The following is a 21,573-nucleotide window of genomic DNA, read 5'->3' as shown; positions in this document are numbered from 1 at the left end:
ACACCTTAATATGAACATACAGCAAGTGTTTTTATCAAAAGACACAAGTATTACTTTTCTTCATTCAAATACGTCTCCTAGCTTATTCAGCTATAGCACAATAGCTAGGTGGCTAACACAGCTAGCTTATACGAACGTACACCACCGTAATAACATGAGATTTGCAAATTGACGGTTACACATCACGCTTGCAATAATAGTCAACCTATCCTGACTGGTTTACAATGCAATTCTTTTCATTTGACATGTGTCTGTCGTGAACAATTTAGCTAAGTGTCCACGTTTTAACAGTAAGTTATAGCTGAACACTAAGTTCAAAATAAATCAAAACAGTTCTTCTCGGAAATCTTCAAGGTGTCAATTACAACTCTTAGTCTATTCTATGTGTTCTGTGTTGTATGTAAGCGATAATGAGCTATTTGCCATACATCTTATGTGAAATCTCTGTATCTGGTGGATGATGTTGGTGTGGGAAAATGAAAGGGAGGAAAATTAAGTATCGTTTCTCTACAAGGGGGAGGGACTTACTGATAACACCCCACCACCAATACTAGTGCAGCCAAAGCGAGGGACCACTCACATCAAGTGGGTGAAACTAACGAAGGTTACACTTGACATGTTGATATTGATGAAATACAGAGATGTAGCCTACCGAGAGGCACCTGTCACAAGTCTACACTGACATCTTTAACTTGTCCCTTTAACTTGACCAACAGGCCCCAGTTAGTTAAAATAGTCCAATGTGTCCAACGCACTGACTGTCTTTCGGAGGGAGGAAGCACAATCTGGTGATAAGTCTCTTGGGTATTAGAATCCTGTTTTCTTGCGAACAAGGACCCCCTCTTGCAAACCCAACCATGGCCACTGTTGCAATAACTCACAGACTTCAGCAGGCTCCTTCCTACAGGCTTGTCCTGACAACCGGTTACCTGCAGTAAAGAGCTGTTTTACCCTAACCAAGTTGGGGGTCCTTACTCTGTACGCAAGTCCATCTCTGTGGGTCCCAGGCCCACTGTTGGACCTGAAACTCCTGCTCCTGAGCATAAGGGGGCACCCTGCTGTTGGAAGGGCGATAAGTAACCACACACACTGCTGGAACTTGTCAACACCTGAATCTAAGACAGTAAGGGCACCATGACTGGAGGCCGAGAACCCAAGCAGGGAGTAGTGATTGTTGAAGACCAGCATTTACCGGCCTCAATTTTGGGAATGAATGTTATTCGTCACTGCTGGGAAGTCCTTGAAAAGCAAGGGGGGGGGGGGGCTAATTGTTCCTTGTTTGTCTCTGCTCTCCCCAGGTCTGCTCGAGTAGCTTGGAGCCAAGCATTTGCAGCGTGCCGGTGCCTGCAGGTGACCACCAAGGCTGCAGCCCCAGTGGGAGTGTGTTGTCTGGGCTGATATTCCAAGGGGCCGACTGAGGGACGGGGACCAAGTCTTGGTCTAGGATTTTCAAGGTGGTTACCAGGAGTGGTGCATAGGCCAAGCCCTGGCAAGGGTGCAGGATGGACGGGTGCCGCTCCAGGTGTGTAACCTCCATGCCTACCCTGTGGAACTTCCCTTACACTGCTGCTGGCCACTGTCAAAAGGGTTGGACCAGACGCTGTAGTTACCCAACAAGTTTGTGCTCTGCCCCCAGGGGGAAAGTACTGGTGAGGTCATGGTCCGCCCTGTTGGGCATGCTCTGCCCCAGCATCTCCAGACATTGGGGGAACAGGGGGAGGGCCTGAAACAAGAGGAGAGGGGGTAGCTATATCGTTTGCTGGAGCAGTGGCAGAGGGTGTTTGAGTGAGATGAAGATGATTAGGGAAAAACCGACGCAGTATACCACCCTATTCCAATGGGGACCGCTGCACCCATCCTAGAGCTCTACCGTCCAGTGCCCCCTAGCATGTATTTGGAGATAAAGGAGCTGTTGTGGGAGATGCTGGAGGGAGGAGTCCACAAGAGCTCCAGTCCTTGGGCCGCGCGGTAGTCCTTGTTCGGAAGAGGGACGGGGCCTGTCGGTTCTGTGTGGACTATAGGCGACTAAATGATGTCACCCACAAGGCCGCTTACCTCCTGCTCTGCATAGAAGAGTTCCTTACAGATCTAAAGGGAGCTGCCTGGTATTCCACCCTCGACTTGGCCAGTGGGTATTGGCAGGTGCACCCCGACGACCAGAAGAAGACGGCCTTTGCTATGCCCATATGGGCCTCTACCAGTTTGAACATATGCCATTTGGGCTCTGCAATGCACCTGCCACATTCCAGAGATTAATGCAGCACTGCCTAGGGGACAAGGTACATGATTCCCTGCTAATATATCTGGATGATGTGATCATATTTTCTTCTGACCTCTCTTCCCATCTAGCCCATCTGGACCAGGCATTTGCTCGGCTGGAGGCCCATGGGTTGAAGCTACAACCAGCAAAGTGCAGTCTCTTTCAGTGCTCTATCAAGTACCTGGGCCATGTAGTCGGCACGAGTGGAATATTCACAGACCCTGAAAAGACTGCGGCGGTACAGGACTGGTCGGTACCCACAACTGTGAAGGAGATAAGAGCCTTCTTAGGATTTGTGGGTTACTACCGCCGTTTTATAGCCTGGGTGCCAGCCGAACTTTTTCCCGCCCACAACATTTGAGGTCGGGAAGTTCGGTCTGGCATTGCTCCGTTGTGGAGCAACTATGCTCGCCCAGAGCTGGGCGGACCAATCAAATTAGGCTTTACGATGATGGACAGGTGAGCAACAGCACCTCGTCTATCATGTTATCTGAGCACGCTTAGGTTGATTATGTTTGCAGCAAAAACGCTGTGGCTAGAAGGATGGCTTCTAGACCCCATCTGGAAAATGCATATTATTTTACTGAAAACTTTTCTAATTATTATAATATGATTATATTCTGATTAATTCTGAACACTTTGGCCAAAGTTGAGATGTGGGAAAACCCATGGTGTCACTTTCATCAAGGGAGAACAGCGTGTTGCATTGTGACATGTTGTTCCCTCGTTTGTTTGAAATCCCTGATTGACCACCTGTTTGAGGGATTTGCGACAGCCTTTCCCTAGCTGTTTATAACATGTTTGTAGCATAGGCTATCAGTGTTCAACAGAATTATTTTTAAAAACAGAGGGGATATAGGCTATCAGTTTTTTCCTAATAGCCTACCCTACTATGTATCTCTTAGATTTCGCTAATGAGCGTTGTAGGAGATATTGATGGCACAATAACTTTTACAAAAGCCCAGAAAACAATGTTGTAGCAGCCTTTGTGGAGAAGAAGGATGGTTTGTGTGTTCTTCCTACATCTCATGGTAAGCTATTTCGTTGCTCTGATTGGTTAGGTCTACCCAATTGAGTGCAGAGGCATTCCCCCCCTGTATCGGTTGAAACACGCCCCATAATTACGTCCCAATGGAGCAGTATCAGACTCATATTCTGACTAGAATTTGAGTATGATGTCAGGCTAGCCGTTTTATATCCGGGTTTTCCAAGCGGGCGGCACCTGCACGCCTTGTTGAAGGGAGTCCCTGGGGCATCACGTGGAAAGGTCCAATGGTCGGATGTCTGCCAGGAGGATTTGATGGCCTTAAATGTGCCCTGGTGGAGGCGCCAGTGCTAGCCTACGCTGTATACACCCTGCCGTTCCGCATCTACACAGATGCGCAGTCCTCGCTCAGGTGCAGGGAGGTAAGGAGAGAGTCATAGCTTAGGCCAGTTGGAGTTTGCTAACATAGAGAAGAATGACCAAAATTACAGTGCATTCAAGTTGGAACTGTTTGCCTCAAAGTGGGCTGTAAACGAAAAACTTAAAGACTATTTACTGTTTACTGCATTCACAGACCATCAACCTCTCCTGCACCTGAAGACAGCCAAGTTGGGAGCTGTGGAACAGCGATGGGCTGGCCAGCTTTCCTGCTATGACTTTGTACTGCACCACAAGCCGGGGCTGAAGCACCAGAATGCCGTCACCCTCTCACAGCAGTTTGGCTGCTGTAGGGAAGTAGGTGCCTGGGATGAATCTGATTGGGCGGAGCAGCAGGGACAGGATTCAGCAATGGCCCAGGTGAGACGGGGGTGGTCGTCAGGGGTGGTACCTACCGCGGAGGTCCGGGAGGCACTGCTAGGGGCTAGCCGAGTGCTGCTCAGGAACTGGGACAGGCTGAAGGTACAACAGGGGGTGCTCCTGTATCAGGTGCATGGAGAAGAAGGGTGGGGTGTGGTGGTCCCCCAACCCCCAAGCTGAGTGCCAGACCATCTGGAGGTAGTAACACAAGGTTCTGGGGCAGGTTCTTAGAACATAGTTACTAGAAAGACTTCTTATATTCAGATGGAAAGTAGAGAACATATTAAGAGGCATAGATGCACACACATTCTTAAACTGGGTTTCTTTGTAAAAGAAGATTGGAGATATCATGTGATGAAAAGAAATTTAAATTCTGGGTCAACCTCAAGATAAGAGTCCACTGAAGCTGGATCAAAGGGCTTAAAGATCAGTGGTCAGTTGCACAAAGCACCTTAAGTTTTTTCCCTTAAGTATGACCCTTAAGGCTTAGGTAAGGGATTTACTTAAAGGAACACGCCACCCAATGTCAGTAGTAATATATGTTCTTACCTTAACTTTCACGAGTTGAGTCATACCTCTCCCGTGTTGGTACATGCACTCAAACGCTCTGGTGCGCGGTGCGAATGTGTTAGCATGTTGCTATGCTAGCGGGCTCAGACGTAGCCATAGATAGAAGTAATCAAAAACATCCACGTTTTCCCTACTTAAATACAGTTGCACGAGTAGTTGATAAAAATGTGTAAGGTCACACAACATGAAACGTGGCGATTTTCCAAGCGAATAAACAGGAGAACTATAATGTGTGGCGCAATAGCACTTGGGAGTACTTCGACCTAGTGTAGTAATATTGTTAACACCTAATTGTAGATCCCACGCCACCATTACTACAATGTCAGTAGTAATATATGTGTCACCGGGTGATGGCACGTAGCATGGGGGAACTAACCTTCCAGGGTTTGTTTCCCCCCCAAGGGGGAAGAATTACCAGGCAGACATAAACAAAGCAGGCATGAGCACTAATTGTTTTTATTGTTAACTATGTACAGGTGTGCAGCGGTAATGTGTGGGTTTTAGTGATTGGTTAAGAGCCATGGACCATGTGTTTTTAAGCGTGTGACTTTTAGTGTTTGGGACACCTTGTGGGGTTACCGAGTGAAGAGGACTGCTGTTTGGAATACCTCAGAGACGCAACTTGGGAGTTCGTAAGGAGGAGTTGACAACGACAACGAGTGGATTGGGAACCGATTACCTTGGGCTGTGGACGACCACATCAGACGAGACCGGAGGTCACTTGGGGCTATGGCAAGCTAAGTAAACTCTCCCACTTAATGCGACTGGTCGAGTTGTAGAACACGGAATACCGTCAGCGTTTGCCCGTCTCTCGTCTCCCCCCCCCCTCATTTACTGTGATCAAAGTGTTGTGACAATTAGTGTATGTCCAGTATAGTCAGAGCTGCTAAGTCTTATCGCTCAAACGAGCCTCAGAGTGAACGTGCACTACTATTGCCTTGCCTGTGTTGTAGCCAACGGCTCGTCAGCCCCTGTACTGTGCTAGCGACTTTCATACTAGATGCCTACTATTGCCTTGCCTGTGTTGTAGCCAATGACTCGTCAGCGCCCCTGTACTGTGCTAGCGACTTTCATACTGGATGCCTACTACTATTGCCTTGCCTGTGTTTTAGCCAACGGCTCGTCAGCCCCTGTACTGTGCTGTTACCCAGCTTGAGTGGATTGTACGCGTGACACCCGCCTGCTTAGTTGAACTATCCCTCTGGATTTAAGCCAACGCAGTCCCCTCGGAGGCACTGGCCTGTCCATCCCCATTGGTGTGTGCTCTAGCCAGCTAGCTATTTTATGACTGATATCTGCCTACCCCATTGAACTGTCTCTACCAGGATTTAAGCTAACACTGTCCACTTGTTAAGTGCTAGCCTGTCCTCCCTCATCACCACCGAACCCCAGGGTGCTGTTAATCCCAGGGCTGCCACCTGGGAGACCGAAGTCCACAGCCTGCCGTAAACCAGACACGATTGAGAACCACAGTGTGCTGTGACGAACACAGAGTGACCCCCTGCCCCCCCCCCCCCTTTCACCTTTGCCGAGTGTGACCAGAGTGTGTGTGTGCAGTGGCGTCTCACAACAGGGTGAATCCCTCCTATGGTTGCAATGAGTGACCCCTAACCTGCAGGCTGTGATCAAGGCCCCCTTTGGTGAAGTGGCAGCAAGACGACGACGCACGCTCCAACTAGAGGTAGGCTGGCCTGGAATATTGCAAGACCGGCTGCCAAGTGGTTGACCCTGCCTAATTGTCCCTTTGTCTTCCCTTCTAGTCCGGGGCAGTGTGGGCGCTGAGTTGGGGAGTGTGGCCAGAGACTCCCGGGACAGAGACAGTGCTTTTGGCCCTCACGAGGGTTCCCGCACCAGCGAGTTCACTTTTAAAAATAAAACTGTATACTTTTCTACTAAACGCTGGCCTCTGCTCGGGTTTTATTGGCGGGTGTGGTTGCTCCTTGGGGTAGAATATAACTGGGGCAAACAGCGCCCCCTAGCGGTCATATATGTTCTTACCTTAACTTACCGAACACACACACACACACACTTTTACCATGTCGAAAATCTATATAATCTATATATCAATCTATTCACTGCATATTTTTATGTGCGCTTCCATATTGAGTCCATTCCACTTACTTTGTTAGGAAAATATGCAAATCAGTGGCGATCCATGCCATGCGTTTCCGAAACATGTTTGGAATGCCTAAAATGATGAGCACAGAGGAGCGTTCAGCGACTCTGGTGAATGCGTGAAGCGCCGGAACACTGTCTACTCACCCAACTGCTAGACTTGAAAAAGAGGCTACAGCCAATCCAATTGTCAGCTGCTGTTCTCTTGAATGTGTATGAATGTGAAGGTGCTGCTTTTAGACACTTTTTTCGTTTTGTTTATTTTGTTTCGTTTGTTTTGTTTCGTTCTACTCTAAAGTGGTGTGCCTTACGTGTGGTATTGAAACCTTGGCCTGGTCAAGCTTGTATTCCGGTGGCCCACCCACCTATGGCTTATCCCTATGTTAGTTGATGGATTTGTGTGTTATTTATTTACTATAGTTATATACAGTTTGTAAGAGTAAAGCCCTTTTGTCGCAAGTTTTGGGCAAGGTCCATAGGCTACAACAAAGTGTTTCTGGCGTGAAATTTTGAATTTAGTCAGACCTGTGTGATAGAAGAATATAGCAAGCCTATCTCTATCTCTAACTAGCTCATATCGAGAAGAATGCATGACGGAAATAACAGTTTACTAACTATGGATAACTTGTAGACCATAAAGGTAAGAGTTCATTGTCCTTACGTTTAGCTATGTTCGCCATGTCCAGCTTCTAAATGTTATGTGGCTAACAGTAGTTTATAATGTGATAATGTAAAAGCTTGCTAGGACCGACGTTCAATGAGTTCATTCTTTGTCCCTGCTTTTATGCTTTTATCGCTGGATTTTAGGATAGCCTATTATGGCAACCGATTGCATTCCGACCTACAGTCAACTCTAGCAGGGGTTAAATGACTTTAAGGATTTAAAGATTGTCGTAATGTGCTGTCTCTGCTATTGCTGCTTTTGATCAGTCAGATTTTAAATCTCCTGCAGTGGGTTGGACATATGTAGTGTCATCAAAACGCCCGCCCTTTCCGGCTTAACATTTTCACACTGGTGCCGGTGTTACATGGCAACTGGCACCCATGGTAAAGAAGCACTATGGTCTGGTAGCAAGTGACTGCTACGCTAAACCCCTACTAGCTAGCGAGCTAGCCATCAAGAAACCAAGCTAGACACATACAGGGCTCACAATAAAACGGTCGAGCAAACACATTGTTCAAGAGACTATCAAACCACATTACAAAGACGAAGTTCACCCAAGGGTAGGCTACTTACAATTTCAACAGCAACAAAAGCCAAGTTGGCTTCCGTTTTGCAGTCTTCGGAGTCTCTCACTTGACGCCATTCCTCCAAAGCTTGCCCTATGTTCACTCGTGTCTGGTCTCTTTTTTTGTCAAACTCCCTTTTCTTCTTCTGTTCCTCCGTCAGTCGCTTCTTGGGTTTCTTATTTGTCGATTGATCCATGATGAATGCAACAATTGCCTTGCAACTGGCTGTTTATCTAGCCGGTCCCATGTTTGGGGGTGTGTCTGCCGTAAAGCATTTTCGAAACTACAATCTGACTACATTTTCAAGGCGCGATTGGATACTTCCGCTGAGTCACATCCGGATTTACCCGGACCGGGTCCAGAAAGTTGCATATTCGTTTTTTCCGCGGAAAAGCGATAGGGGGAGACAAACCCACCAAACAACCCAGAAAGTGTTGTAGAACCATCGGAACGACTCTCAGCCTGCATAATTAAGGTCATTTTTGCTAAAATTGTTGCATAGTTCTTTAACTGGCTGCGTTGGTGACGTTTCACAAGTGATGACGTTTCTTTGACAGATGTGGCCGCTTGCAGATTTGTCACTTTCTGATGGAAACTGGAGACAAACAAATACAAATATGCATGACATTTTTAAAGCATTCCGGGAAGGCAGCGCTGCATTTGAAAATATGTCACGCGTCAAAAAGCTGGGCGAAGCCCATCTTTATGCAAATGAATCCGTTGAACGCGAGGCGACTCTCCAATGAAAGGACGAGGTTGTAGGTCCTTTTTTTTACCCCAACGGTGCCTGTGAAACTTTGGTTCCGCTTACATACAAATAATGTTTTAACGATCTCTTCCACGACCACCTAGTAGTCCATAAAACAAACGAAACTAGGATTTGGATAAATATATTGAATGTTGGTGTTTCTGGTGAGGATTTGAGATTGCATTGAGTAGTTTAAATAAAACAAGATTTCGAAATGGCTTGCATAGTTTGTTTAGGCTATTAATGTGTTGTATACTGTAGCGTCGGTGGATGTACATGTCTAACGTTGAATGAGTGTCTCCCAGAATGCAGTGCGAGTGAATGCTAGAATGTGTAATGTCGGTTATAATAGTTGTAGTTACGTTTAGCATGTTGTGTATTTGTTAGCGTGTTAGTCTCTTTAGTTGTACCTCATGTGTTTATCCTCGTGTTTATGTGTGTGGTAAACCCTTATTGTGTTTTACATGTGCGGCTGAGACTACCCCTGTGTTGCCCTATGTAGTTATCCGTATGTCTGATTATGTCTGAGTCTTCCTGTTCCAATAAATGGCCGTCCTGGCCAAAGGTGAATCTTGTCTGAGGTCGCTACATTGGTGTCAGAAGTGGGATGGGCCCCTCCCGGGGCGTGAAGATCTACGCCAGATCAAGATGGAGAAGAAGGCCGAAGACCAGACCAGCAAGATGGCGGCGAACCTCAGCAGATGTTCCAATGGTCCTTTTAAGGACTAGCCAGCTCGCTGAGCTTGCAACTGCGGAGGATGGAGGACCTTCCGGCCCAGCGCGGGACCTGTGCAGGCGACCAGCGGCATCAGCCCTGCACAGCCGACGAGAGCTGCCAGCGCTGGAGGAAGCGGCCCCTGCTGATGTCGCGGAAGTGTCCGCGGCTGGCAAGAAGTTCCCGGCTCGACGCCGATGTCGATGCTGCCGTCATCCGAGGATCTCATCCATAGAGAGCGCGAACTCTCTGACGACCTTGGAACACGACCACAGCGGCCGGGTTTACACCGCCAGTTACTGAAGAACTTCCAGAGCGTCAGCTGCCGGTCGAGAGTGTGATGGAGTCATAGCTGCTAGTTCGGGAGCTTGCGGTGCACCAGCTAGTGACCAAGAGGGTAACGTCGAACTGTAGAGCCTTGGGAGCTATCGTTTTGTGGACTGTTGAGATTTGAAGTGCGCACGTTCCGGTTGACGCAAGTCTGCGCAATGTTTTTCATGTTTTGTGTGTGTTCCTGTGTGTCCCGAGCCTGCTGGGAGGGTCGGGGTCTCCATTTCCCGCCACAGTGGAGCATCGTTGTGCTCGAGAGACAGCCGACAAACGTTCTACAAGAGGGCAGCGCGAGGAGGGACCTCGACGTGGACTGCTGACCGCCTGGAGATCGGCACACTGTGGACAGGTGGCAACGGCCACGAGCTGTCACAGTAGCCAGAGGGGGCTACCGAACGTCCAGGGGTTCCAGCGTATCCGGGGGTTCGGCTTGCAGTGGGACTGTTTGCTGCTGTTTGAGGTAGCGCAGCTGCACGGCGGGAAACCGAGGGCCCAAGCGACACCACGACCCACGTCTGGCCGGTTCTGGTGCTTGTTCGGGGGAGAACTGACGTGACAGAGGCAGCCGAGAGCCCTTCCGGTCGGGAGGGGTTATCGTGCAGCCGGAGGCTTTCCGGTCACTTGGACTAAGCACTGGGACTGACACCGACGCAGCCGCGAGCGGTGAGCTGAGCTGTCATTGCCGGGGACGACAATGGCTCGGGAGGGGGTTATGTAGCGTCGGTGGATGTACATGTCTAACGTTGAATGAGTGTCTCCCAGAATGCAGTGCGAGTGAATGCTAGAATGTGTAATGTCAGTTATAATAGTTGTAGTTACGTTTAGCATGTTGTGTATTTGTTAGCGTGTTAGTCTCTTTAGTTGTACCTCATGTGTTTATCCTCGTGTTGATGTGTGTGGTAAACCCTTATTGTGTTTTACATGTGCGGTTGAGACTACCCCTGTGTTGCCCTATGTAGTTATCTGTATGTCTGATTATGTCTGAGTCTTCCTGTTCCAATAAATGGTCGTCCTGGCCAAAGGTGAATCTTGTCTGAGGGTGAGATCGCTACAATACTGTTAAGTACATGCCTAAAATTGTGGTCCATTTGTGGAAAAACACTTTTACGATACGTTAAAATGAACTGAATATGAGCTGGTAACTGACATTTTAAACAAAACGCCCACACACGACTGAACGAGGGGAGGCAGCGCGACCCCATGTGTATGTAGTGTCGTGCAAGTGGATCGGTACCGTAAGTCATTTGCATAGCTACCGTCGGGAACACCCACTGGCATGCGTTGACGGAATGCAACTGTGTGTGGAAGCTGTTAAACTTAAATGTCTATATTCTATTACCAATATAAAAATAAATATCCAAAATTAAACATGGACCTCTGGGATGTATGCATTTTATACATATGCATTTTATTGAGCCGAAATACCTATTTTGAAAGAAAGAATTTCTCAATTGTGCTATCCTGTAATGGCTAACAAACTCATTTTCAATCAAGATGCTGATCTATGTGTAGTTAGTATCAATCTGACAAAATGGATAGACTAGTAGGCTAAAGCGCAGCATAGCCTACTAGTCTTTTAAATAATTTAAAACAAGCGTCAATGGGATCCTTTCCAGATGAACCTGCAAAGCAAATTCAAATTTGTTAACAGGTTTGTCTGGGTTGACTCAAGCTAAATTAAAAACATGGTTGATAATATTTGGGTTGCTCAGCTCTGCTCAAAGCTGCCCTCATGTTGCACGAATCAGGATCAGACAGAGTACTGTATAGCATTGGGAATGCATTTACGCTAATTGGAGAGAAGCTCATGTGTGCTGTCATACTGTGATTAAGTTCGATTTTAATAGTAGCCTATCAAAAGGCGTGAATTTCTTCAATTTCACATCGCCTATGAGAAGTGAAATAGGCTTACAGGAAACTGGTTAACATGCTTAGATATTCGTTCAACATTTTCCCTTTGTGTATGGACTTCAGAAGGCACAATAAACCCGATAAGCCCGTCCCGAATAATAAGATAACGTCAGACATTCGAGTTTAACTTCCTTGTGGAGAGCCGTCCAGACGAAGGACTCACCATTTATGATAGCCACACATCGCTCCTCCCACGTACGAGTCCGTGCGCGCTCTGAACGGCTCTGAAAAGAGCAAGACGACAAACACTTCCTCATTGATAAGGCAGTCTCTCTTACTGTACGTGAACAATATACCTGAGGCTTACTTTTCTCTTATTTTCTTTAGAATTACACGCCTTTAAGCAGGCCATATAGGCCTACTTACAAATACAAAACGCGGAGACATAGCCTACTTATTTTAATTAACCTATTTGTCGTGACTACGGAGACAAATAGCCTACTTCAACAGGTAGGTTGGCTATTCGATTTAACACATGGGCAATACATTTTTGTCGGGCTCAGACATGCTGATAAGTGAAACCTTGCCAATTTGTATTGCGTTTTCAAACTGTAGGCTATGATTCGCTTTTGAGAAGGGCGATTTTGATGTTAGGCTATATTTGTTCGATAGCTAAAGCCAACATTTCGGCAAGACGATCAAATATTCATAAACTATGTTATAGCCAGCACTTTAGATAAGGGACCACCATCAACTCGACGATGAGTCATTTCTGTCATCAATTTCAGCCTGGAGGTGATCCGGGCAGGGTTTTCCTCATCGCCATGTAACATGATTTTGTTTTAAATAACTCAGCCAATTTAGGTGAACTAGGCCTATATGTTTGGCCAAAAAACAACAACAATATCTTTGTCTCCCTTATCCTAGATTTCAGTCTGACTACACCATGGAACAAGTGATGCCACTGTCAGCTGGTTTTCGCTCCTCATTAAAAGTAAGAACTGCGATCTTAAGACCTGTCAATGAAAACATGTTGCCAGCCGTGCCCAAATCCATTTTCTTAAGGTGTAATTAGATTATTCAGAATATGTATTATTTGTAGGCTAGTCTACGGGCTATCTACTGCAGCGTGGAGGTTGTTGTAATAGCCTATAGATTCTAGTCAGAGCTAATTTGACACGATCTTCATATTTAATCTGATTGGAGAGACCTTGGTAGTTCAAACTGGTTTGCAGAGTGCTTGGTTTTTCTCTTTGTGGCACCCACCCACGCAGTGTTGCTGGGTGACTGCCAGTCCTCAGGGAGAGTTTTGAAACCATCGGAAGAGGAAAGCCATATATGGACACATTCTCCCGACCAGTTATGACAAGCCGAAACCCTGATAAGAGACTGATGATTTTGAGTTGCAATGGCAAATGCATTCTAGGGAGTGCCCTCAGGGCGCTCTCTTTGTGTTTCTGGCAGATGTTTTTTCAATGTATTTTCAAGTCAGTGTTGAGTTTGCTTTCCTGATTGCATTTCAATGAAGTTTAAGGTTTCATGGATTTTCTATTTGGAAATATGCAACTCGAGAGGTCTGTGTTGTTTACATCTATGTTTATACTTGTTTTCAGCGTCAGACCGCCATTGACATGTATGACCATATGTCATTGTTTTCTGGATATCTCCTGCCAGGAGATGAGGACCAGTCAGTCCAAGAGGTTCCCTCTGGCCTTGACTGTGTTACACATGGTAAGCATAAGAGTCACATAGACCCTTTACTCCCCTGTAATACATAATAAATTCATTCATACACTGTTAACATTGTTTGTAAAGCTTTTTTTATTTTTTTTATTAAAATGTTGTGAAATATCTTTTTTTGTGTTGTGCCTACCAGACATGGAGCCATGTACTGTACCACTGCTTACTCCATGTAGCAAAGCAGTCATGAGTCAGGCACTGAAGGACAGTTTTAATGGGTTTGCAAAGGTGCAACGCATCTGTGGAATCTCAAACAGTAAGTCACATTTCTCAGGACATGATAATTGGCATTCTTCTTCCTGCCTCCTAGGTGTTCAATGTCACATCTATACTCATGACTCTAAAAGTCATGAAAAATTGAAGACCATTGTGTTTCCTGTGCATTTGTTAGACCCGCGCAAGTGGAGCAAACAGCATATCATGAAGTGGTTGCACTGGGCATCTACTGAGTTTAGCCTCACAAATGTTAACTTCTTCAAGTTTGACATGGATGGCCAAGAGCTTTGCAACCTTGGAAAAGACAACTTCCTGGAGCTAGCCCCTGACTTTGTCGGTGAAATACTCTGGGAGCACTTGGATCAGATGATGAAAGGTAAATGGTTCATAATATAGATATTACTGTTTGTAATGTATGATCTATGTACACAGCATTAACAGATGATGTCTTCCTTAAATTAGAGTGTCATGAAAAGGTTGAGTCAAATGTCTTTGCTCAGGCAGTACAAGCAGTTCCCAACTGGATGAGCAAAAACAATGTTGGTAAGTCTGTTTAAAAACACAATTGAAAAAAGTTACCAATGGATTTAATATTATTGAATTATAGCCATTGTATGATGCATTTACAGTAAGTGTGTTGATATGTGGCGGCAGAATGATGCTGATGGTGTTCGTTCTCTCCAGAAGGCTTTGGATTGGAGGATGGCTTGTGTTCACTTCAGGTACCTGACAACAGCTTACTGAGGGGGCTGTTTGAGACTTCAGATGAAACAGCACTGACAAAGGATCAGGAGTACTCCATGTTTCCCAAACCCCGGCTGAGCACTGTGAATATTGGTTATATCAAAAGCAGGCAGAATTACACAATGACAGCTATTAGGCCTGGCATCTCAAAACACAGTGAGTTTCTTGGTGTTTTTGTTATTCTGTTTTTGTGATTGTTGGCTCTTGACTCAGGAGCTCATTAAATGGAAGAGAACCCTGTTAATAATTGTTAAGACTGTTAAGAGTGTGTTTCTTAAGACACTTAATCTTTGTTTGTACTGCACGTTTTAAATTTGACAGCTAAAAATTTTTTATTTTTATTGCTTTCAGTTTCATCACATGATCTAAGCTCAGTGGAGAGTGTCGACAGCTTTGAAGGTGGTGCCGAGTCCATGTTGCGCTCATGGAGCAGTCAGTCATCTTTGGCTGACATGCAGCGTGTTCCTTCACAAGACAGCTTTGATGATGAGTACTCCATAGCTCCATTTGATGTGGGAAAGCAGGGGCTTTCTTTTAAAGACTACATTTTGGAAAGGAATGAGCCCATTGAACAGGGCAAACCTGTAATACCCGCAGCTGTTTTGGCTGGATTCACAGGTGTGTTGAATCCGTCCTAAGTGTGCTCCCTCTATGGAAGAAACATAGTTTGTCTAGTTGTATGCAAACAAAGATTATACATCACATCTAACCCCAGTATTGAGCATGCACACAGTTACAGTGATTAAGTTGAGATGAATTAGGAAAAAAGTATTCACAAAACAGGGGGTGTATTCTTTTTTTTTATTAACAGGCAGTGGTCCAATACAACTATGGCAGTTCCTGCTAGAGCTGTTGACAGATAAAGCATGCCAAACCATCATTAGCTGGACTGGTGATGGATGGGAGTTTAAGCTCATTGACCCTGATGAGGTAAGCTCACCTGTCTTTGCTGCTAGACCATATAGTATGCACTTTTTAACCTATGATAAAGGTCTGACTGTCATCAGCTACAGCATTTTTAAAAATCATATGTTGTTTGCTTGTACAGGTGGCTCGGCGCTGGGGACGAAGGAAAAACAAACCTAAGATGAACTACGAAAAACTAAGCCGAGGCCTGCGCTACTATTATGACAAGAATATTATTCACAAAACGCCTGGGAAACGCTACGTGTACCGCTTTGTCTGTGATCTCCAGAACCTATTGGGCTACTCAGCTGAGGACTTGCATATCATGTTGGGGGTTCAACCTGACACCGATGACTGAGCAAGCTGGAATGTTTCTCAGTGTTGAGCGAGGTGATGAAATTTTAACCCTCCATGTGGAAATATTGGCTTCTTGAGCACCTCCATTTCGTAGTTGGCGAGGTTCTTTGTTCTTAGTTCAGCGGGGGCTCGATGCCATGAGTTGCTGACCAAGAGTTTCTTTATTTGATAAGAGTGGACCTCAAGCATGGAAATGCATTGCTGTGCAAGCTCTGATTATGTAGAGCATCCTGACATTTCCTTAATTGACACAACAGAAGTGAAGTTGAGGTGATAGAATTATATCTCACATACTTATGCACTGGTTGTGGTTTGCACTGTAAAATTGCTAATTAAATTAGCTACCGCTTAGTGTGAACTGGTGGCAATCGTGTTCCATGTCAGAACGATATGGGGAATATCTTGATATCTTGGTATAACAGCATCTCCTTTTGAAATATGATATGTTATATTGTTCCATTCAGTGTGACAATGTAATAATGTATTTGGTTCTTAAAATGATGTAGAAGTTCACTGGGGGTGTACGATCAACCCCAAATTCTACTGGCCTGTCTTAGTCTGAGGCGTGTGGCACTGTTACCTTTAGCCAGGTCACTGCATGGTCTCCTGCATCTTAGAGCAATTTCCTGTGTATTAGCCGCATTGTGTATAAGCCGCAGGACAGTGTTTTATGCAAGTTAAAAGAAACAAAACCATATTTATACCATATTTACTGCTCCTGTGTATTAACCTCATGGCTGAAGAAATATTGCAAAATCAATGTATAAGCCACGGCTAATAGTTGGGAAATTACGGTATCAAAATAAACTGATTACAAATGGTATGGCCTTACAAATTGTCAGTACTTTAAAACAGATGCCTTGTTATTCATGTATTTTACTGCAGTTTATCTTTGGGGAATGTAGCCAATCCACTGAGGCACGAATGCCACAATTTTTTATCGCTCAGGCCAAAGTGTGATATGAATGTATAATGTCTGTTTTCTGATTGCATTTAGCTGTTTTTTAAAACCAAAGCTGTTAATCATACTCAGCAAATGGTATTCAGCTGGTTACAGGTTTGAGGAGATTTCCTAGAAAATGAAAATATAAATGAAATGTGTCTCAGATAACTGCTTATTATACTGCTCTAAGCTAAGTTTTTGAAATATTTCTCATTTTTGTTTATTTGTATTTTGGATCTTAAGCCACAAACCTGGTGTACATTTGCTGCTTTGCTTTAAATGTAATGTTTTTATACATCAAATTTTCCTGACTACAGAAATGCTTATATCTGATGGAGAGCACTATGTGAAATTGCTTTAGCAATCTTTTGAAACCTGTTTCTAGTACTACATATTTGCATGTAATGTCTTACACTTGGATGCACAATTTATTTATATGGTTGCAGAATAGATATTTGACTCCAAAATGCTATGAATGTATTACTAAGTGCAACCAGTTTGAATTTTTAGATTTTAATTAACTCTGAACCATCTGTCCTCAGAACATATGTGGACCTTGTCTATGTAATGTTTATCAATTTAAAATTGAGACCGTTGTCTTGGAAAAAATCGGGAACTGTTTCCTGCTGTGTTTTTATAAAGCGCTATTTTTATATGAACTGTTTAATTATTTTGTGTGAGTATAAAACATTGTAATATTTAAAATATTTTTTGTAGAGGTATTACCACAAATTCATGTGGTGAAACAGAGGAAGATAGTCCTGCAGATCTTTTATTTATTTTACTGAATGTGAGCCTGTTGCAGAATCCCTATATTACATGACTATTTGTTTTACTGCTGAAACTTAGTGTAGTAAGATTAGTTCACTCTTATTATCAACTGTGATGTTGTGTATAATGCAAGTCAGTAAATATATCCTATATCCATATGCGAACTGAAGCCATACTTTACAGCTCCAACTGTGATTACTGTACGTCAAATATGTTCTGATGCAATTTGACAGATGTATGCCTTTCCTAATTATGTCCAATGAATTTAATTGGAGCCAAGTTAAGAAGCATCTTAAGGAGCATTCAAAAAAAGAAATAGGATGCACCATATAGCTTTTATTTGTAATAAATTTACAAAACACTCATACTTATGATTGTGGTTTATTGTGTGTATATTGATGAGAGAAAAACAATTTCATTCACTTTTTGTAAAGTTGAGATGTAAAAGGGGAGACTCTGAGGGACCTATTTTGACAATCTAAAATGCATGGTCTGAAGCGTATGGTTTAACTGCATTCAGGGTGTGTCCAGATTAGCTTTTGCTAGTTTGACGGCAGAATAAATGATCAGATGCCAGGCGCATGGTTCAAAAGGGTTGTACTTATGTTTCTTAATTGATCATGCGTGTGATGTGGGCGTCATATCTAATAAACCAATCAGAGTGCCAGTGCCCATTCTCTTTCATATAGCGCATGTACCATGGCGCAAATTGGTATTATGATAAGTGAAGGCATTCTTCTTCAGAGGGAATCCACACACAAGCATGTCCATCTATGCAACAGCAAGATTACATCAAACTGGCAACGTGTGCATGTGACAAGCAAAGTATTCACGTGTCTGTACTTGCCTATGCATTGAACTCGTAGGCAACAACAAAACAAAGTCTTACGTGGAGTGAAAGCCATGGAGTATTCACCATCACAATTCTCATATTACCAGATTCCAATCCAGAGACATCACTGGGCAGTCCTCAAACACAAACCTTTTTCAAACAACCTGTCCTTGCACACACATTTTATGGGTAATACCAAGACAAACCAATTCAAGGGGAGAAAATATTCAACAATATTCAAACCTACTACATAGTGTTTTACTTTGCTTGATAATGCATTGAAAATATTAGTGTTGAATTTCCTGAGCATCCTAGCCACCATAAGGGACTCTGAGTCACTCGCTGTCAATTTTTGCACCTCCTTCTCCTCTGTGATATTGCCCCCGTGTTTCTGAAGGAAAAATGATGATGTGTAATCTGATAAATTCTAATGTGTTAAGATTAGCTAGTCCATTTCTCTTCACTGGCCATCTGGGTATGATAGCTGTCTTCACAATGTGTAAGATGAAAGAACAAAATGCTGACAGAGATGCCATCTGATCTAGTGGTACAAACACCATTATATAACAGGAAATCTCCAGAATATCAAAAGGATACATTTAAATTAAAGTTCTGCAAAAGATTGATCAGCTCTTGTTTGCATGACCCAGAAATGCCTTCTCCCAGTGCAAAGTGAAACCAAGACCATGAACTAACATCTACACTCACGGTTAGATCATGTAGTGACAGAACATACATTCCTGTTTGGGGTTGGATCGGACGGGGGCAGGTAGTGATGTGACCTTCCTGGGTAGATTTCATGAAGATGTCTCTTCTGCGAGCAATTAGTTAGGTACATCATCTGGGGTTCTGTCTGCTTACAATACACATTCAGTTCTCAGCCATTTCTGTTGGCTGAGACAAAAAGACAGTAACAATAAAACCACCAATATTCAACAATGTGTGCAAATTGCAGAGTTGTCAAAAGGGGGAGAAATGCACTCTCTAAAAGCGAACGTGTAACCTCTTCTGCCCATGCACCACTCAAAAGGCTATTGCGCTGCTGCTGCAAGGCCAGTGGGGGTGCAGAGGTGTGTAATACAGTAAGTAGCAAGGCACAGATATCTGAGTCACTTCTCAGAAATGGTCAGGTATGTTTCATGTACTGTACACATCTGGGAATTTTCTGTAGGCTTAATTGGATGACATTACTCATTAAGAACAGGATTTCTTAGTCAGTCAAAACCATGACAATCATAATATTTGTTTATGAAATCTTAAAGTTAAAATATTTGTTAAATAAGAACCTAATTACACTAGCAATCAATAAAATGATCAGATTTTGATTGAAAATCATCTGTTTGAAATCATCACAACTCATTAATTTGAGAGAAAACTTAGCTCAGAGTGTCTACATTGTGTTGAGATCTGATCTGACACGGGGAACAATCTGAGGAGAGGATTACACTTACAGAATTTAAATTCTCAAACAAAACCTTGGGAATTTCATATAAGGGTTACCTCCGTATATTTGGCCTCTGGCATGTGGTTAATCCTTCAGGTTATACAAACTAATCTTTACAGAGTAAGAGATGTTTTCAGCCTTTAGTGCATATTTCACTGCAAAACAATTACACAACAGAAATAAAGTTATTCATTTATATGGCTCAAACCTCTGAACAGCATACTCAGTGTTTTAATGTAATACAATTATTTTTGCTTTGCTATGACGTCTGGCTTCTATGGCAACCTGCCCCTGGGTTCATTAAAATGCTTCAGTTATCACTACAACATGCTTTTATTGCACTGCCATCAGAGGTTACAGCCTGACCTTAAGTTGTATATGCCAATGCTTTGAGCAACCCTTGCCATACCGGTCCTTAGTATGCAACTGGAAATTCAGTTGAGAATAACTACAAATAGTTAGTTAGTTCTTTCTTCAACAGAAAATAAAGAGTGAAAACAATGGGAAAAGCATGGTTATAACCAAGTCATTTACCTTGTGACTTAAGAAGATTATGGAAGTCACAGGCAACAGATATGCTAAAAAACTGATTCTTGTATAAAATACATGTGATATAAGAGGAAAATATAGCATTTTGTCAACTCTGTCAGATGTCAACACCATCAGAATTTGTGTCAACACCATCAGTGTTTGTACATTTGTTTAAATCTGCATTCACTTTGACATTAAAGAGGGTTTTTTTGTAAATTATTGTAAAAAGGGAAAAATTAAATTGATCAAGATTTCATTTATAAAAGCAGTAAAGGGGGGAATATCCAAGGGGGTGAATACTTTTTATAGGCACTGTATATCTGCCAAGGTAATGGATGGATGGTGAAGAGGAACATGTGAGTCGTCTGTTACCTATTCTTGGTATTTGTGAGGGTTCAATAGTCATTTTGAATGTAAAATGTCCCTCCGTTGATACCTTGTCAACTCCGTCAGATTGACTTTACATTGTTTTTTTTTTTTTAAAGAATAGCTGATCTGTTCCCTCAAGGTTATTTGTCCATTAAACCAATACATTTCCACAAGTTCATGTGTAATTTCTATGCTTCTAAATATCACTGTTCATTATGAAGGTTAAAAACAAAACTTTAAAACCTGTACAACCAAAACTGTATGCATTAAACACTGACTTTTCTGACTTTATAAATCTGATATAATTAATTTCAAAACCTGTGTGCATTGTTAAGAGAATCAAGAGACTGATAAGTCAAACTATTTGTGGTAAGTTATTCAAAAAAAACATTTTATAGACATTTCTATGTGTCTGATGGTGTTGACAAAAATCAAGTGCGGGTCCTGCAAACATGTAATTTATAAAAAAAAAAATGTACAACTGGGAGGTTGAACCAAAACATGGTTAGACATTTAACAAAGATGTGTTAATAGCTTTTGAACATCTTCAAAATATTCTTTTAGAAATTGTAAACCTGTTTTGTCCCTAATCTCAAGAATCACTGCTTGAACTGTTACATACTTATGTTTCAATGTGTGTTACCTTCTATTAAAAATGAATAAATTGACGAATAAATGATATCAAAAGCTGTGCAGAAGTAAAAATGTGCCTGATTCCCTGCATCCTACATTACATCACATTAACCCTCATGTTATCCTTGGGGTCAATTTGACCCCAAGCAACGTTTAACATCATAAAATATATGGTTCACTTTTTTTTTATGTTTCATGACTTTTCCTCAATTGAAGGGTACAACAGAGTTAGCATGAAATTTGTACAATAATTTGTCTTCAATGTCCTGTACAAATATTTTGTACATTGATGTTCCTTGGGGTCAGTTTGACCCCAGCTGTATGAAACATAGGATACATGAATATTTGACACATTATGGATATTATTATTTGAATAGTATGAGAACATATTGCTATTATCATTATTACATACACAAGTACATATTACATACAAGTCATTTTGCCAGGACTGTATAAGTCAAAAGGGGAAGCAACAGCAAGCCTTT

At 43.1% G+C, this 21,573-nt stretch overlaps 1 protein-coding gene across 2 annotated transcripts; it reads left to right on the top strand.

Annotated features, from left to right (window-relative positions):
* The first annotated feature begins 11,911 nt into the window (after positions 1–11,911).
* Positions 11,912–17,646, top strand: ets2 (v-ets avian erythroblastosis virus E26 oncogene homolog 2). Of its 2 annotated transcripts, none has more exons than XM_042091607.1 (10): positions 11,912–12,112; positions 12,530–12,596; positions 13,216–13,333; positions 13,479–13,598; positions 13,734–13,934; positions 14,021–14,101; positions 14,246–14,458; positions 14,654–14,920; positions 15,114–15,232; positions 15,351–17,646. In XM_042091607.1, exons 2-10 carry the CDS (start codon positions 12,549–12,551, stop codon positions 15,564–15,566), a joined length of 1,383 nt encoding a protein of 460 aa, XP_041947541.1. In that variant the 5' UTR covers positions 11,912–12,112; positions 12,530–12,548; the 3' UTR covers positions 15,567–17,646. The 2 variants fall into 2 exon arrangements, with proteins under 2 accessions (XP_041947541.1, XP_041947540.1); XM_042091606.1 differs by having other exon boundaries at positions 11,913–12,112; positions 14,243–14,458.
* Positions 17,647–21,573: the final 3,927 nt, after the last annotated feature.

This window comes from Alosa sapidissima, chromosome 5 (assembly GCF_018492685.1).
Source record: "Alosa sapidissima isolate fAloSap1 chromosome 5, fAloSap1.pri, whole genome shotgun sequence".
Taxonomy (NCBI): domain Eukaryota; kingdom Metazoa; phylum Chordata; class Actinopteri; order Clupeiformes; family Clupeidae; genus Alosa; species Alosa sapidissima.
Note: the sequence above shows the minus strand (reverse complement) of the source record. Positions and strands in the feature narration are given on the sequence as shown.

Coding starts and splice junctions, on each gene's coding strand:
- ets2 (XM_042091606.1), top strand. CDS start 12,549: ATGGAACAAGTGATGCCACTGTCAGCTGGTTTTCGCTCCTCATTAAAA. Junction 13,935..14,020: donor CTTGGATCAGATGATGAAAG/GTAAATGGTTCA, acceptor TCCTTAAATTAG/AGTGTCATGAAAAGGTTGAG. Junction 15,233..15,350: donor AGCTCATTGACCCTGATGAG/GTAAGCTCACCT, acceptor TTGCTTGTACAG/GTGGCTCGGCGCTGGGGACG.